The 15,681-nt window shown below is 42.0% G+C and overlaps 1 protein-coding gene and 2 non-coding genes across 3 annotated transcripts; all 3 read right to left on the bottom strand.

Moving 5' to 3' along the window:
* Positions 1-453: 453 nt before the first annotated feature.
* Positions 454-3,772, bottom strand: LOC123770756 (uncharacterized). Its single transcript, XR_011223063.1, has 2 exons — positions 2,281-3,772; positions 454-1,325 (listed from the first exon to the last, which is right to left on the bottom strand). It is a non-coding gene; the product is annotated as an uncharacterized protein (transcript).
* A 1,182-nt stretch (positions 3,773-4,954) lies between these two features.
* Positions 4,955-7,879, bottom strand: LOC123770754 (uncharacterized). Its single transcript, XM_045762910.2, has 2 exons — positions 7,748-7,879; positions 4,955-6,795 (listed from the first exon to the last, which is right to left on the bottom strand). The coding sequence occupies exons 1-2, from the start codon at positions 7,817-7,819 to the stop codon at positions 6,541-6,543; spliced, it is 327 nt and encodes a 108-aa protein (XP_045618866.2). The 5' UTR covers positions 7,820-7,879; the 3' UTR covers positions 4,955-6,540.
* Positions 7,880-11,179: 3,300 nt separating this feature from the next.
* On the bottom strand, positions 11,180-12,897 carry LOC123770753 (uncharacterized). The gene is made up of 2 exons (XR_011223062.1): positions 12,795-12,897; positions 11,180-11,960 (listed from the first exon to the last, which is right to left on the bottom strand). It is a non-coding gene; the product is annotated as an uncharacterized protein (transcript).
* Positions 12,898-15,681: the final 2,784 nt, after the last annotated feature.

Genomic DNA, 15,681 nt, shown 5'->3' with positions numbered 1-15,681 from the left:
ATTCAAAGTCTCAATTAACGAGACTTGTACTTAAGAATAAGATGGGGTATTTAAGTTCGCAATAGGACTTCTGTATCAGTCAGAAGCATAGATTCGGCACCCCAAGTCAAGTTTTGACTAGATCAAACAATTCAGTTAATTGATCCGGGTATATCAATCTATTCTCCAATAGTGTTGATATTGTCTTAAGAATATACTAATCATATTCAATATTTTTTAGCTTATATGCCGAGATAAAATACTACGTCTCAAGAATATCGTCTTATTGTTAAGAACAACAACAACATCTTCCAATATAGTTCTTACCATTAGCATCATACTCGAAAGGAAAGAATTATCGAAGTCATTTCCACTTAAGTTTTGAATTTTACCTTATTATCATATATTTTTCAATGCAGTTAAGTGCAGTTTACCTTCTACGTAATATATTCTAGAGGATGAAGAGAATGCAGCTAGATTAATGTTTGTTTATTGTTGGTAGTATATGTGTTTTGTGTGATCGCTCTATAGTAACCAATCATTGCATTGTATATAATATAAAAGTAATTAAAAATAAAGTCAATTGCAACATATCTGGAGAGTATGTTTATACATGTAACATATAGTATATAACACTATATGGTATACTTAACTCACAACTGTCAATGACAGTAAAAAAATGTTCTGTATATGCAATAACCGATGAGTAATTGTATCCTGGAGGTTTTGGAGGTTAAAAATGCTGTGGAATGCAGAGTGAGGTGCTGAGGTTGACTGCATTTAGAAGCTGGAGGCTGGCGATGGACGGATGGACTGGATCGTGTTATTTAGCCAAACCTGTTCCAGTACTCTCATTTTCCAGTCCTCCAAGTCATAGCCCATTGAATATTAACTTCCACGGTGGCAGGAGTCGAAGTTTGGCACTTTATTTCACTTGCAGATTCACAATGACGGGTTGACCAGACTACACACTAGAAGGTGAAAGGACGACGACGTTTTGGTCCGTCCTGGACCATTCTCAAGTCGATAGTCGGGTCTTCGTTTTCCATGCATGTGTTCGTTGGTATAAGTGTTCTATATTATTTACGATAGTAACCGCCCCAACCTCCGCCATTGCCGTATTCTTGACTGCCATAGCCTGGCTGGAAGCCACCACCCCAGCCACCGCCGTAACCGTATTGTTGGTCCCTCCCAAAGCCGTCCTGGAAGCCACCGCCCCACCCTCCATTTTCTCCACTTCCATATCCGTAGCCGAACTGAGGGTGAGCCACAGCTATGGGATCGGGCATGGCTTGGGTCGAATCCATCCGGACGGCCAGCGCCACCACCACCATTATCACATACGGCTGCAATATGAACAACAGTGTTAGATTTCTTTAACCAGCATCTTATGGTATAAGATGCAGATTAAAAGACCAGCATCTTATGGTATTAGATACAGATTAAAAGACCAGCATCCTATGGACTCCTCTGGTTATCCACCCGTGGATAGCACATGTTAAATACCATTTCTCTTTGGAATTCTACCCGAATTGTTCCAAGGAAATAAATGTGCTTTTAAGAAAGATATGAGTCAGGAATATTTATTGTGTGTATTCTACAAGTCTCAAGTATACCTCCAACGTAAGATGTATAATTAATAAAAAAAAATACTCCATTATTAACACTAATCAACTGTTAAAGAAAGCGTTTTTCTACCTCTTATTTCGGTCGAGCTAATTCATTCATTCTACACTTCCCTTTACTTCCTAGCCCCTTCCATCACCCTTTACTCCTCATTATTCGCCTTCCATTTACTTCTCTTCATTCCTCTATATTCGCCTGTTCATTCCATTACCCTCCATCTCTTCTTCACAAAAGGTTATATTTTCCATAATGTAATCAGATTAAAATTAGGCACAAATTTATATAACATTCAGTATTCTGTGCAGTTAACAACCTATTAAGGCGATGAGTCACAATAACGTGGCTAAAGTAAGTTGACCAGACCACACACTAGAAGGTGAAGGGATGACGACGTTTCGGTCCATCCTGGACCATTCTCAAGTTGATTGAGAATGGTCCAGGAAGGACCGAAATGTCGTCGTCCCTTCACCTTCTAGTGTTTGGTCTGGTCAACCTATTAAGGCAATTCTCAAATCTATTCTCTGAAGGTTTATTATACGACTCATGTGCTCTAGGAACTGTCCTTAAACCACCAACCTCTTATGCACACACACAAATCACATTAACGTGATGTAATCTTAATCTTAATCTAATCCTTCATGTACCTCGAAGACGCTCTTAAGAGTTAATACTAACAGTTTTCATGGTGTGAGAGCAAGACACAGGGAAGATAACACAGCTTCACCAAGACTGTTGGTATGGGGAGATGCATGTCCTTATATACAGCTCCCTCGACCCTGTCCCAGTGACATCATCTCCCTCTATCCCCCCTAACTCTCTCACTAAAACACCTGGCTCCATCCCGGTGAAATTCTATTTGGCAATTTCAGCATTTGCATGAAGGCCACATGTAGATGATTTGAGAATGACGCTGTTATTCACATGAATAAAGCATGTCCAACAGCTTCTTTGTAGCGCACCAGGAGATCTAGGTAGGAGATCTAGGTAGTTCAGGAGCCGGTAGGCCGAGCGGACAGCACGCTGGACTTGTGATCCTGTGGTCCCGGGTTCGATCCCGGGTGCCGGCGAGAAACAATGGGCAGAGTTTCTTTCATTCTTATGCCCCTATTACCTAGCAGTAAAATAGGTACCTGGGTGTTAGTCAGCTGTCACGGGCTGCTTCCTGGGGGTGGAGGCCTGGTCGAGGACCGAGCCACGGGGACAATAAAAGCCCCGAAATCATCTCAAGATAACCTCAAGAAGTTCACATGTAAGGTGGAGTGAGGCAAAAGCCACATCCCCCAAATCTCTCTTTGACACGAGGCCAGACGAGAGCATGTACGGAACAGGAATGTCCGCCAGTGTTGAAACGGTGGAGAGTAATGGGGAACAGGTACACAAGATTGATAAAGATTATGCCACACCAAAAGTTGGCACGGGTATGAATAGCCCGTAGCAGGCTCACACAGAGGAGGTAAGGAAACTGTGAGGAGAAAGCGCCCAGCTATTATGACTATATAGCACTAGGAAGGGACCAGGATAAGGATTTGGGATGGGACGGGGGGAAGGAATGAGAAATTGGAGTAAATTACAGAGATTGATAAATTGGAGTAATACTGAAATAGATAAATGGGAGTAATATAGATCCAGAAATGGGAGTAATATAGATCCAGAAATGGGAGTAATACAGATAGATACATGGGATTAATACTGCGATAGATACATGGAAGTAATACTGCGATAGATAAATGGGAGCAAATACGCAGATATATAAATTGGATTAAACACAGATAAATGAGATGAAATAGATTGATAAATAAATTTGGGTAAGACAGAAGTAGATTAATGTGAATAAATACGGGGATAGAGAATTAGGAGTGAATTAGAAGCAAACAGGAAAAACGCAAGGAGAGAGAATAAAAACAGAGCATTACGTATTGTCCAAATCCTCCTGTAATGTTGCTTGCAATAGAACCTTCGCTCGAGGTATTGTCCAAATCGATTTTACATATATACGTGTGTGTGTATATTGTCAATTGCTAGAGTCCGGACGCAAGTGCGTGTATGGCATATGTAGCTCGAATGTAGTCGATAAAGAACACAGTATTGGTGACAAGTTTGTTTACAAAACTTACAGTTTGCGATTGTGTGCATGCTGGGATGTGCTCTGTTAATGGGTGTTCATTTGTCAAGTCCTTCTGATAAGCAGAGAAAGGAAAAACTATTTGGCTTTAGTCCAGAACATATTTTTCTTTGGTTCTTTAAAGAAACACACACACACACACACACACACATAGTTTTGTAATGGATTTATTAAGTTTAAACATTGTATGTTTAATTAAAGATATTGCGCACTCTATACTAAAAGTCCATTGGTGCCTAATATGAGAGTATCTGTAATTCCAGATACTTTGCATTTTTAAATTGGTTTAGTGTTGGCATTAAAGCAAACCGCGCAATGATTACCCAGGCCACTACAAGAGTTTACTGACCAACCTGCAAGTATACTTTAGTCCTGAACATTGTCCAGAAGTAAAGTATACTCTCAGTTGATAGTAAAAGTTTATTTTATGCTAAATTAATGTATATTATAATAATCATTGAATTTACATTGTATTATTTACAATTTAGATACAGTCAGCCCATGATGAAATGTAAATTTGGTTTGTCATGCCTTGATGCAATGTAAGTACTATCTGTTTCAGTCTTTCTAGGAACAAGAAGTATATGAGCAAAAGGCCAGGGGGGGAACTATTGAGAATTTGGCTGAAAGATCAATTAGACAACGACATTTTATCAAATGCTTATCAAGACCAACTAACACGTACGGCCATGTAAGGAGAAAACCCACAGTAAGAGACCTTGAGATGAGGCTGAGGAGAAGTAGTTGATGTATTCTCACGAAGAACGACGTAGAGGTGTGCGAGAAGCTCACCGAGACATTTCAAGAGGCCTACGAAAAACTAGCATTTAACTCTTAAGATACGAAGCGAGAGGTATTTAGAAGATACTCAAGAACACATAGTTGTCCCTGCACGTGAGGTAAAAAAAACATCTGCAGGAACTAGATGTAACAAAAGCAGTAGGGGGCCAGACTTAAAATCATGACGTTTAATGAAAGAGCCTCAGAGGTACTTTGTTGCAGCTAACTAAAGTCTTAGATTAACTACTCGAGACAGAAGTTCTCGGGAACCTTGAGAGAAACAGGCAAAGTTCGGTGTTCTAAACAGGTGACAGACGAGAGGCCCTCAGTAACGAGCCAGTGCCACAGATATGTATTCCTATGAAGGTGCCGGAGAAGGGAATCATAATATTAACGAAACACGTAATTTTTTGTATCATTTATTATGCACAGCTAAAGAGACACATGTTGAGCTCAGGAAGCAAACCCCAAATTTAATTTAACTAAGTTACAGTTTTGATAAGCTAGTTACATAGATTTATGTATAGATTAACAATCTTTTGTATCATAAGCGGTACATAAACAATACTACAACAATCTCTAGGGCTTACTAATTTGCTTTCGTGGTGAACTAGTCACATGCAAGAATACATTGATACTTGCATCCTTGGTCACCCCCAAATACGCGCGTTCAATCCCACCACATGACTCCAATACACTCTCATAAACACATCACTTTCTTGGGATTTCATTATGTAATTACATTTCATATGGATTTGAACCCCTACACTAAGATTTCTGATAGCACATCATTTTGAATGAAATGCTTATACATGTCTTGAGGATTTATGATAGAATTTTCTCTAAATTCTAAACCAAATCACATCCATTTGGCTTGGTGCTGGCTTTTAAGGCTTATCAACTTCTGGAGGATTATTAAGGCCGCCGCAAGAGTTTACAGACCAACTGGCAAGTTTACCTTAGTTTTGGACATTGTACCTTACCAAAGTAAACTCAATGTATATACACCGAGAACCGGCTTACATCTCCCGGTGTATATATATACACCTGTTGACATTTATATAGTGACATATATGATTACTTTACCCGGAAGGGACAATATAAATATAGAGAAAGGAAGGAGCTGAGGGAGACTGTATCTCCCTGGTGAAAAAAAAAAAAACATTCCGTATGAATGACTGGCGTACAGGTTGGTGAGATAAGCTTGGATAACTGGGAAAGTAGTTTATCTGGGTCAGGGAGTATGTACCCTGGGGGATAGTTAACATAAGGATGTGGGGCTGGAGGGATAGATGACCAATGGTGTCCTCCAAGGCTCAGTCCTGGGTTCATTCATGTTCGAAATTTATGTGAATGAACCCTTCTGAAGGTAGTGAACTCGTGTAAGTTAATGTTTGCAATGATGTAAAGCTATATATTTCAATGAAAACCATTCTTAAGACATTCCTCAGCTCTGAAATTACTTTTTTCTATCTCGCAACTCATGCTAATTGCAAATGATATAAACCACATTTGAATCAGCAAATATTAAACAAGTCACCCCTTGCTTGATATGTTTTCAATGTTACCTCGCACCTCTCACTAGTCATGCTGTCTTCAGAGGTGTTGAACACATGAACATTGTGTGCTTAGTTTCCCACGGTGAACAGATGAACACCGCCTGCAGCAGCTGCTGATTGAGAACCCCCTTTCAAAAGGAAAAGACCCCAGATGAGAAAGTTAGCTTTACAACTTGCTATCAAGTAATCACTCTCCGTCGATTTCCTTCAGGGATAGCGAGTATTTTCCAAGACATCTTCGGCTCTTCTGTTACCTCCGCTACATAACTCCATTTAGCACTCTTGGGGACACTCCCTACATATCACACTTGTAATATAAAGGATTAGACACTAATAATAAATCCCCTACATTACAAGGCTGGCAAAATACTTGATCTTAATTCAATTCATGACATGTATAGTGTCGGGTGTTCGTTTTCCTTGCTGGATCCTTGACTTAGGCGTAAGGGGGGTCGTCAAAACAACAGGCCAAGATTATCCAAAGAAACCATAACCACGACCAGTGTTACCGAAGCCAGGCCGAGAACCACCGCCGTAGCCGGAGTTCTGGCGCCATCCACCGCGATTATAGCCAGAGCGAAAACGACCATATTCGTTACTGTTAGAATCGAAGCCGTATCGCGAATCGTTGTCGGGGTCAGGGTCAGCCAGGGCGTAAGCTTTGGGCATAGCTAGGGCTGACCCCATCAGGGCGGCCAGGGCCACCACCAACACCACCATCAGTGACAACTGCAATGAATAAAATGTATTTAGATTTCTTGAAACAATCAGGGGACAGGAGTGTTGTTATGACATAATGGCCTTGTTACGTCTGTTCTGTGAAATGCTGGCTATGTAGCTCATGCTATGTAGGATACCAGTCTGGTATCAAGTGTAATGTGGGATATTGGAAATGTTGCACGTATGTAGGATAAGAGTTTGTGAAATTACTATAAACACTTCTTTCTTGTTAGGTAAACCTCTAATGCCACTCAAGACAAACATTTACTACCACTCAAGACAAACATTTACTACCACTCAAGACAAACATTTACTACCACTTATGACAAACATTTACTACCACTTATGACAAACATTTACTACCACTTATGACAAACATTTACTACCACTCATGACAAACATTTCAGGACAAATTCTTGTAGTAATGTTCATATTTTATCCAACCAAGTACGGTAAATACACTCAGTTACAGTCAAGTATGTAGTTTACTGCGGTTACCCGGATGTTCCCGGGTCTCTCTCTCTCTCTCTCTCTCTCTCTCTCTCTCTCTCTCTCTCTCTCTCTCTCTCTCTCTCTCTCTCTCTCTCTCTCTCTCTCTCTCTCTCTCTCTCTCTCTCTCTCTCTCTCTCCCTCTCATCTGTTTCCTGTGCCCTGTGTAGAGCTCTTACCCCTTTCATCACCTTCCACTTTGCATAAATTTCTATATTATCTTAAATATTAAAAAACTACGAACACAGCAAATTAAAATTAATCGCAGAAGATGTTAAATTAATCAAAGAAATTATCTTCACAAAATTAACAAGCTAATCAAAGAATACTTAAACCAAATTCTCAACAACAATTAAAAGTTTTAAACTAAGAATCTTGTGGCGCTTTAGATCAACCTCCAATACCACCACCATCTTCATCCTGACCTGAGGAACCATCTTCAAAGACGCTCTTAAACAGGGAGTATACTTACAGCTCTCATGGCGGACGAGGGATTTGCGAACGAAACTTCTTTATCGAAACTGACGAGGGTGACGACGTGCATGGCTTTATATTGCCTCCAGAGCCTGCCACTTCCCCCCCTCCCCAGCTGTCTTGCCTACTCCTTCCACCCACATGTAAACAGTCTCCCTTCAGTCCACTGAATTCTGTGAGGAAACTGCAGGTTTGACCGTATACTCTGGTGAACCCGTACCGACACAACATTGGTATCCGGGTCCCCACGTGGCGGATCAGTCGATGCTTCACGCTTTCAGCGTTCATTAATAGTGTTCCTAAGATGGTTTGCAACGTGTGTGTGTGTGTGAGGGGGGGGGGAGGGGGAGGGGGGGGGGGTCGTGGTTCACACTTACGACACAGTGACAAGTACAAAATTGTCAAAAACACTGACATGTCCAAAAGAGGAACGTCTAACGAAAGAGGAACTTGGAGAGTAATGGGAATAAACACAGGAGCAGAGTGATGGGAATAAACACAGGAGCAGAGTAATGGGAATAAACACAGGAGCAGAGTAATGGGAATAAACACAGGAACAGAGTAATGAGAATAAACACAGGAGCAGAGTAATGGGAATAAACACAGGAGCAGAGTAATGGGAATAAACACAGGAGCAGAGTGATGGGAATTAACACAGGAGCAAAGTAATGGGAATAAACACAGGAGCAGAGTAATGGGAATAAACACAAGAGCAGAGTAATGGGAATAAACTCAGGAAAAATGTCTACCGTTTAAGACATGGCGTCTCGAGCTATGAGTACCGGGCCACACATGAACATCTCGGGTAGGAGGCCTGGTCGGGGACCGGACCGCGGGGACGCTGAGCCCCGAAATCATCGCAAGGTGTCTGTTTAGCGGCGTGCAACCTGACGATCTCGTAGTTCCGTTGACTTCGTTCTCAACTCACAATTAGGGGTCCTGGGTTCGATTCCTGGGTGGAACAGAAATGGTTATGGGCACATTTCTCTTTCACCTAATGCACCTCTTCCCTTAGAAGTAAATAGGTACCCGGGAGCTTGACAAATGTTGTGGGATTGCATTCTGGGGGTTCAGTATTTCGACCTTAGGGAAGGACCTCAGTACGAGCCTAAAATATTTGCTGGATTAATTATGGTTTTATCGGAAGTGCCATGGGTGGTTGTGGGGGGGGGGGGGGGGGGGGGATGGGATCGTCCCAGTGGCTCTCCTTCACAAAGTCTGTGAAAGTGAAATGTTCTGCCCCGAGTCCGTAGACTTTATCATTATTTTTAAGTCAAATGGATACCATGATTTCAAAACTGCTTTTGATACAGCAGTGAAATAATCCTAGTACAACTAGCCTCTTTTGGAGTTAAGGGAAGACTGTTGACATGGCTCAGGGGTTGCCTGAGTAACAGAACCGCCTCAGTCCTTTTCAAGGGGGTCAAAAGTAAACTCTGTGCACCCTTTGAGTTGGGTACACCCCAGGGTGGAGTGCTAAGTCCCACACTGTTCAATGTACTGATGCACAAATTAACAATTGATATTCCCACACTACCTGACGAAGCCGTCATTTGTTATGCCGATGATATATGCATTGTTGCAAATTCCCAAACTAGACTGTAAGCTCTACTTGATTCACTCGCTGCTAAAAGCATTGAATGTGGTCTTGTTATCTCTATAACTAAATCCAGAGTTCTCCATCCCAAAGAGAAAACTCATGTCCCCATAGCTTTCAAGGTTAATAACCAGAACATTGAAACGTGTAGGCAGCACAAATACCTTGGAGTTGGTATTAACAGTGACATTGTAAATGATCTACACCGTAGGTTAAAAGAAAGACTAAAACCATTGAGAACACTTACTGGTAAGAATATTGGTATCAATATTAAATATGCTAGACTATTCTATATGATGTTTGTTAGATCTCTCGTTTATTATAATGCTTTGCACTTAAATAATTTCCCCTCCTCTGTGTTGGACAAACTTGAAGTAGTACAGAATGAAGCCATGAGGATAATTCTTGGTGCTCCAAGATGCACAAGAATCATCAACATGCGGGAAGAACTGAAGCTTCCAACCATACTAAAGAGAATCATGCAAGTCAACGCTACCCTTTGCCTTAAAGTCATGAGAGACCCTACATCTCCTGCATTGCTCAGAGACAAATTATTTAGTGCTGTTAACACCCTATTGACTGGTGCCGACATACCAACTCACTCCTTTTATGATAAATGGCTGAGCAACAATGCTTACAATCTCATTAAACTTAACATTCCTTTTAAGTGCAATCTACCTGTCTCTGATATTCCTCTTTATCTGTACCCCACCATTCAAGTATCATACACACCTGTCACCAAGAAAGATAATGAGAATCTTGCTCTTCTCAAAGTTGTCACACTTGAAACAATTGCCTCCTCCACCGAGAATTTAAGATCTCACGAGCACTGTGTCTACACCGGCGGCTCAGTTCAATCCTCTACTGGACGGACTGCAGCGGCATGTAGGTTTTGCGGGATACCCTCCCCCCTCTAGCGTACAAATAAATAAAAAATGACGACGTTTCAGTCCATCACGGACCTTTATCAAGTCGTGATGCGGTTCCAAGATGGACCAAAGTTACGCCATCTTAACTTAGCTTATCATTTCACGGGTCGGTTAATGGATTACTTATTTCCGGCACGTTAAATTATTCGCCGCACCACGTGTGTGTGTGTGTGTGTGTGTGTGTGTGTGTGTGTGTGTGTTTGTGTGTGTGTGTGTGTGTGTGTATGTGTATGTGTATGTGTGTGTGTGTGTGTGTGTGTGTGTGTGTGTGTGTGTGTGTGTGTGTGTGTGTGTGTGTGTGTGTGTGTGTGTGTGTGTGTATGTGTGTGTGTATGTGTATGTGTATGTGTATGTGTGTGTGTGTGTGTGTGTGTGTGTGTGTGTGTGTGTGTGTGTGTGTGTGTGTGTGTGTGTATGTGTGTGTGTGTGTGTGTGTGTGTGTGTATGTGTGTGTGTATGTGTGTGTGTGTGTGTGTGTGTGTATCATTATAATGTTAAACATCGCTGACTAGCTGTCGAGTTCTAGTGCTTTGGCCGCGGACCAAAATTCCATACACGCGAGGGAGGAACACCGTCTTTAGAATATATAGTATACAGGTGTCAAGACGCATATCTAAGATCCCGCAGCACATTAGCAGGTTTGGTTTGGACTTGAGGCCTATCAACCTCTTGAGGGTGATTAAGGTCACAACAACAACAACAACAACAACAACAACAACTTAATGACCAATTCCAGCAGGTATACTGGAATTAGTATACCTGTATACTAATAAGTATACTATAGTATACTATATAAAGTATACTTTCTATATAACACCTGAGAGAATTCACCAATATAACAAGGACTCATTTTTGTCCGAATATTCATGTGATTGATGTGTATAGGATATTTAATAGATATATAGTTTTTCTCTGTTAAATCATGTATATTTCTAAGGTGTGTATTCTACAGTATATCATACTCTTTTGGTTATATTCACATTAGCCAACTACAACAATCATTTGGAGTGTATACAAAACTGATGTGCTTCTTGAGCCCTGGATTGTTTGTGGTTACAGTGAGTGTATGATGTGTGAGGTGGGAGGCGGTAGAAGTGGATGGTTGGTGGAGGCGCTGAAGACTGGCTGGATGGTTGGTAGAAGTACTGGATGGTTGGTAGAGATTCTGGAGGCTGGCGGTAGGTGGTGGCTTTGCTCCTGTTGTTTAGTTGGAATTTCCTCCAGTACAATGATTTCTCAGCCTAAAACTCGTAGTACTGAAATATAATCGCTGGTAGCATAATTATCCCTTATTTACTTCAATACATTACATTTTATGTTACTGGGTGTTGGTCTTCTAGGTGGACACTTGGTATAAGGTCTGCAGGGCTGAAAAAGCCACAAACACATACACATCACGACTATCCGAAAAGGCCAAAGCCATTGCCAAAACCACCTCTCCAGCCATATTCGTGGCTACCGGAACCGCCGCCAAATCCACCTCCCCATCCGCCTCCATATGGATAACCGCCCCAACCGCCCCTGTAGCCACCGTATCCGCCGCGCCATCCACCATATTCATGACTGCCAGATGCATTGGGGTCGGCTTCGGGTTGAGGGTCCGCCAGGGCGATGGGTTTGGGCAGAGCTTGGGCTGGTCCCAGCAGGGTGGCCAGGGCCAGCACAGCCACAACTATCACCAACACCTGAAATAAAGTAGAAAATATGTTAAAATGTAATGAGAATATATTGACCCCTACAACCACGTTCTCACCTGTTGATTCGTACTGCAAAATAGATCGAGATAAAATTAGGAGCAACGTTGCCTGCGACAAATACAATCATTTATCACAAGCCCTACGATGGTATTGTCAGGTAAACTTGCATGTAAATGATAAGAGGACAGAGTTTAACACATTAGAGGTTCTTAAAGTACAATGCAGTACCGAGTATTAATCCCAAGGACTCTAGATACCTGGGTGTTAGTCAGCTGTCACGGGCTGCTTCCTGGGGGTGGAGGCCTGGTCGAGGACCGGGCCGCGGGGACACTAAAGCCCCGAAATCATCTCAAGATAACCTCAACATAACCTTTAGGTCAACTACTCGTCTTCCCCAGGATGGGAACCTCTTGACAATTGCCTAACTCTCAAATAGCTATTTACGGTTTGTTGAATAGCGGTAGTAGGTGAAAGGACATGTTGTCCAAACGCTTCTGTCTTTGGGGATTGTACCCGGGTCTCTTCTCGGTTCAGAGTCGACTGTATGGATCACATAACTCCTACTAAATTATTTCTACATAATTCACTGCGTCGGGGGACAGGCAGCCAGTGTATATATACATGTTAGGCTTATGTCGACGTTCCCCGCATGAATGTAGCCCCCTCAACAACTTAACTCCTCGTTACCTATTTGCTGTTAGGTGAACAGGCGCATTAGGTGATATTTCAATGTGTCATGGGATGTGAAGCTCTTTTGCCAACCTCGTAATCTAATCTAGGGGAAAACCATGAAGTCTTGAATCTTAAGGAGGTAATACTTACACCCTTCATGGCAAGAGAGATAGAGAGAGGGGGATTACACAGCTACACAGACTACACAGAGACTGACGTCTTAACAACCCGCAGGTCTTTATATACCACTGTCTGAGACACCCTCCCCCCCCCCCCTCCTCGGTAACCCACCTGACTCCTCCAACGAACGAATAATGTGGACCCCCTTCTCCAGTACAATCTGCTAAGACGGTTGCTCATTGGGTAATCATCCATGTTCTCTGTTCCGTTATAACGTAAGCGTTCAGCCTCATCCCACCCCTCTCCCTCCCTCCGGCCGTCGCTTCCAATACGTAATCGTTCATGACGCAGTTGAGACCCACGTGTAGGGCTTCGGAAACGTTTCAGTCCAGAGTCACACTCGGGGCTCTCTCTCAATGACGACTATTTTGTGGTAGAGTAATGGGGGTAGAGTAGAGTACGCTCACAGACACAGTAGTATGCTCAGAGGCATAGTAGTATGCTCACGGACACAGTAATATTTACTCCCGTTACTCAACTGAGGTTGAGTAACGGGAGTAAATATAGGGGTAGAATAGTGAGAGTAAACTTGGGGGTAGAATAGTGAGTGTAAACTTGGGGGCAGAATAGTGAGAGTAAACTTGGGGGCAGAATAGTGAGAGTAAACTTGGGGGCAGAATAGTGAGAGTAAACTTGGGGGCAGAATAGTGAGAGATAAACACAGGGACTCTTTTGTCCTAGTTCCTGAACCTGGTTGATACCTGCTTGATGGTGTTCTGGGAGTTCTTCTACTCCCCAAGCCCGGCCCGAGGCCAGGCTCGACTTGTGAGTGAAGGCTATTCGGATATTGTAGTTTTTGGTGGATGGTGGCAGTGTTGGCCTGGTGATGTGTGCCTCTGGTGTTGTGACTACTCCCAAGGGGCTCTATTTGGGCGGATATGGGAAGCTGTCTGGCCTTCATTCTCTACTGTGTTGGGGTCTCCTCACTTCAGCTTATCTGCTGCTGATGTTACTGAATGTGTTGGGTTTTTAGTCGATAGATTTGTTATGTCTACTGCCGAGTCTTTCTTATTGTCACTGGTTGGGTATTCAACTTGACTGTGTATTGTTCCACTTTCTTCCAAATTCCTGTGCTCTATTGTCATGGCCTTGCATTTATTTTAGTTGAAGTCTAGCAACCATTTGTCCGACTTTACCTGCTAGCCGCGTAAATCATTCTGCAGCTTCCTGCAATAGTCCTCCCTCGTCTAGAATTTTCCCATCAACATTGCAACACATAAAGGAATCTAGTCCTTATTTATTTATATACACTAATGACAGCATTGGGTACAGCTTAGATCCCTCGCAGGTCTTCACTTGACTATTGCCTCGTTTATAATACGTCTGTTGTCCTCTGTATCCTATTTCACTTGTTATTTGCTGTCCATCTTAAAACTGCTAATAACTCCTGCTTGGTTCTTCAGATTGAACTCTTGTATGGGTCAGTGGTAAGCATTTTATTGCAAATAAATGACCAATCTGCTCAGGTTGGTACTTGACCTCGTATTAGAGGCTCTGGTAAGGGTGAGTATTACGCATCTTTTTGAAAATAATCAACCTTCTTAGCTTTTAATTTTATGTCTAAAATGAGATAATTCAGTGGTAGATTTTCAGTACGATATAATGATATGTCAATCATGATATCTCAGATCTCAAAGGGATAACCTGTCTTGGTTTGTTATATGTCACGTCATATATATGCCATATGAAATATATAGATTTATTTCAGTCTGTCCCACGTATTTAACAACTTCTTATACTCTGTTGAATCTAAGTTGAAATCTTAATGGGTTAGTAACTGTGCACTGTGTTAGATAATGTTCCAGTGGTCTGTCGGGCATTTCTCCACAGTGCTGACATTTCCTCTCATCTTCCGGAACCTGTAAGCCAATTTCCCATGCACATGGGTAGACACAGTTGATCCTGGTATAGTAGAGCTGCGCTACAGTTATTAGCGGTGCAAAAAAGGGAACTATCACAGGGGAAAGCGCCAAGCCAATTCAACTATATAGCACTTGGAAGGGGGTCAGGATAAGGATTTGAAATGGGACAAGGGGAGGGGGGGGGGATGGTGGATCCAGGAGAGTTGCGACAAAGATGGTGGCCCCGAATATGTTCAGGATACAGCAGCTTGCATAGAAAATCCCACCACCCATCGTTGCAACCCGTTCTCGCACTTGCTTATTGTCAATATTGGCTTATTTAATAAGTGCATATGTGACATACTAATTGATTGTGAATATTTTAGTTTACCTAGAAAAGCTTCATAGAAAACACCGACCTCACCTAACCTTCTTAGTATGTTAAGATAAGCATCTTATTGCTTCTTATTTGCAATTATTACTTAACCTATCTATTTAATTAATTAGTTTATTAATATTTAGTCTATTTCTTTAATAATATTTATAATATTTAGTCTATTAGTCTATTTAATTAATTCCTCAGTTTAATTAGTTAGCAATTATTACTAACCTATAGGTTAAGTAATAATTGTAATTAAGAAGCAATAAGATGCTTATCTTAACATACTAAGAGGGTTAGGTGAGGTTGGTGTTTTCTATGAAGCTTTTCAAGGTAAACTAAAATATTCACAATTAATTAGTATGTCACATATGCACTTATTAAATAAGCCAATATTTACTATAAGCAAGTGCGAGAACGGGTTGATCGTTGAGACCCATAAACTGTAGCAATAAGAGATGCAGATAAGACCCTCCCCACCGAGCACCAGGATGCGGGGACCTCTCAGATACCTGACGAACCCGGGTATCTGGGAACCAGAGACGGGCTCCACCCCACCAGAGACGTCACTCGGGGTAAGCACACAACCCTTGAGTCATACAGATATGCTCCTCAAGGTCCTTATGTCGTCCGCAGG

This window comes from Procambarus clarkii, chromosome 56 (assembly GCF_040958095.1).
Source record: "Procambarus clarkii isolate CNS0578487 chromosome 56, FALCON_Pclarkii_2.0, whole genome shotgun sequence".
Lineage (NCBI taxonomy): Eukaryota > Metazoa > Arthropoda > Malacostraca > Decapoda > Cambaridae > Procambarus > Procambarus clarkii.
The sequence above is the reverse complement of the archived record's forward strand: the minus strand, read 5'-3'. Positions and strand labels throughout refer to the sequence as shown.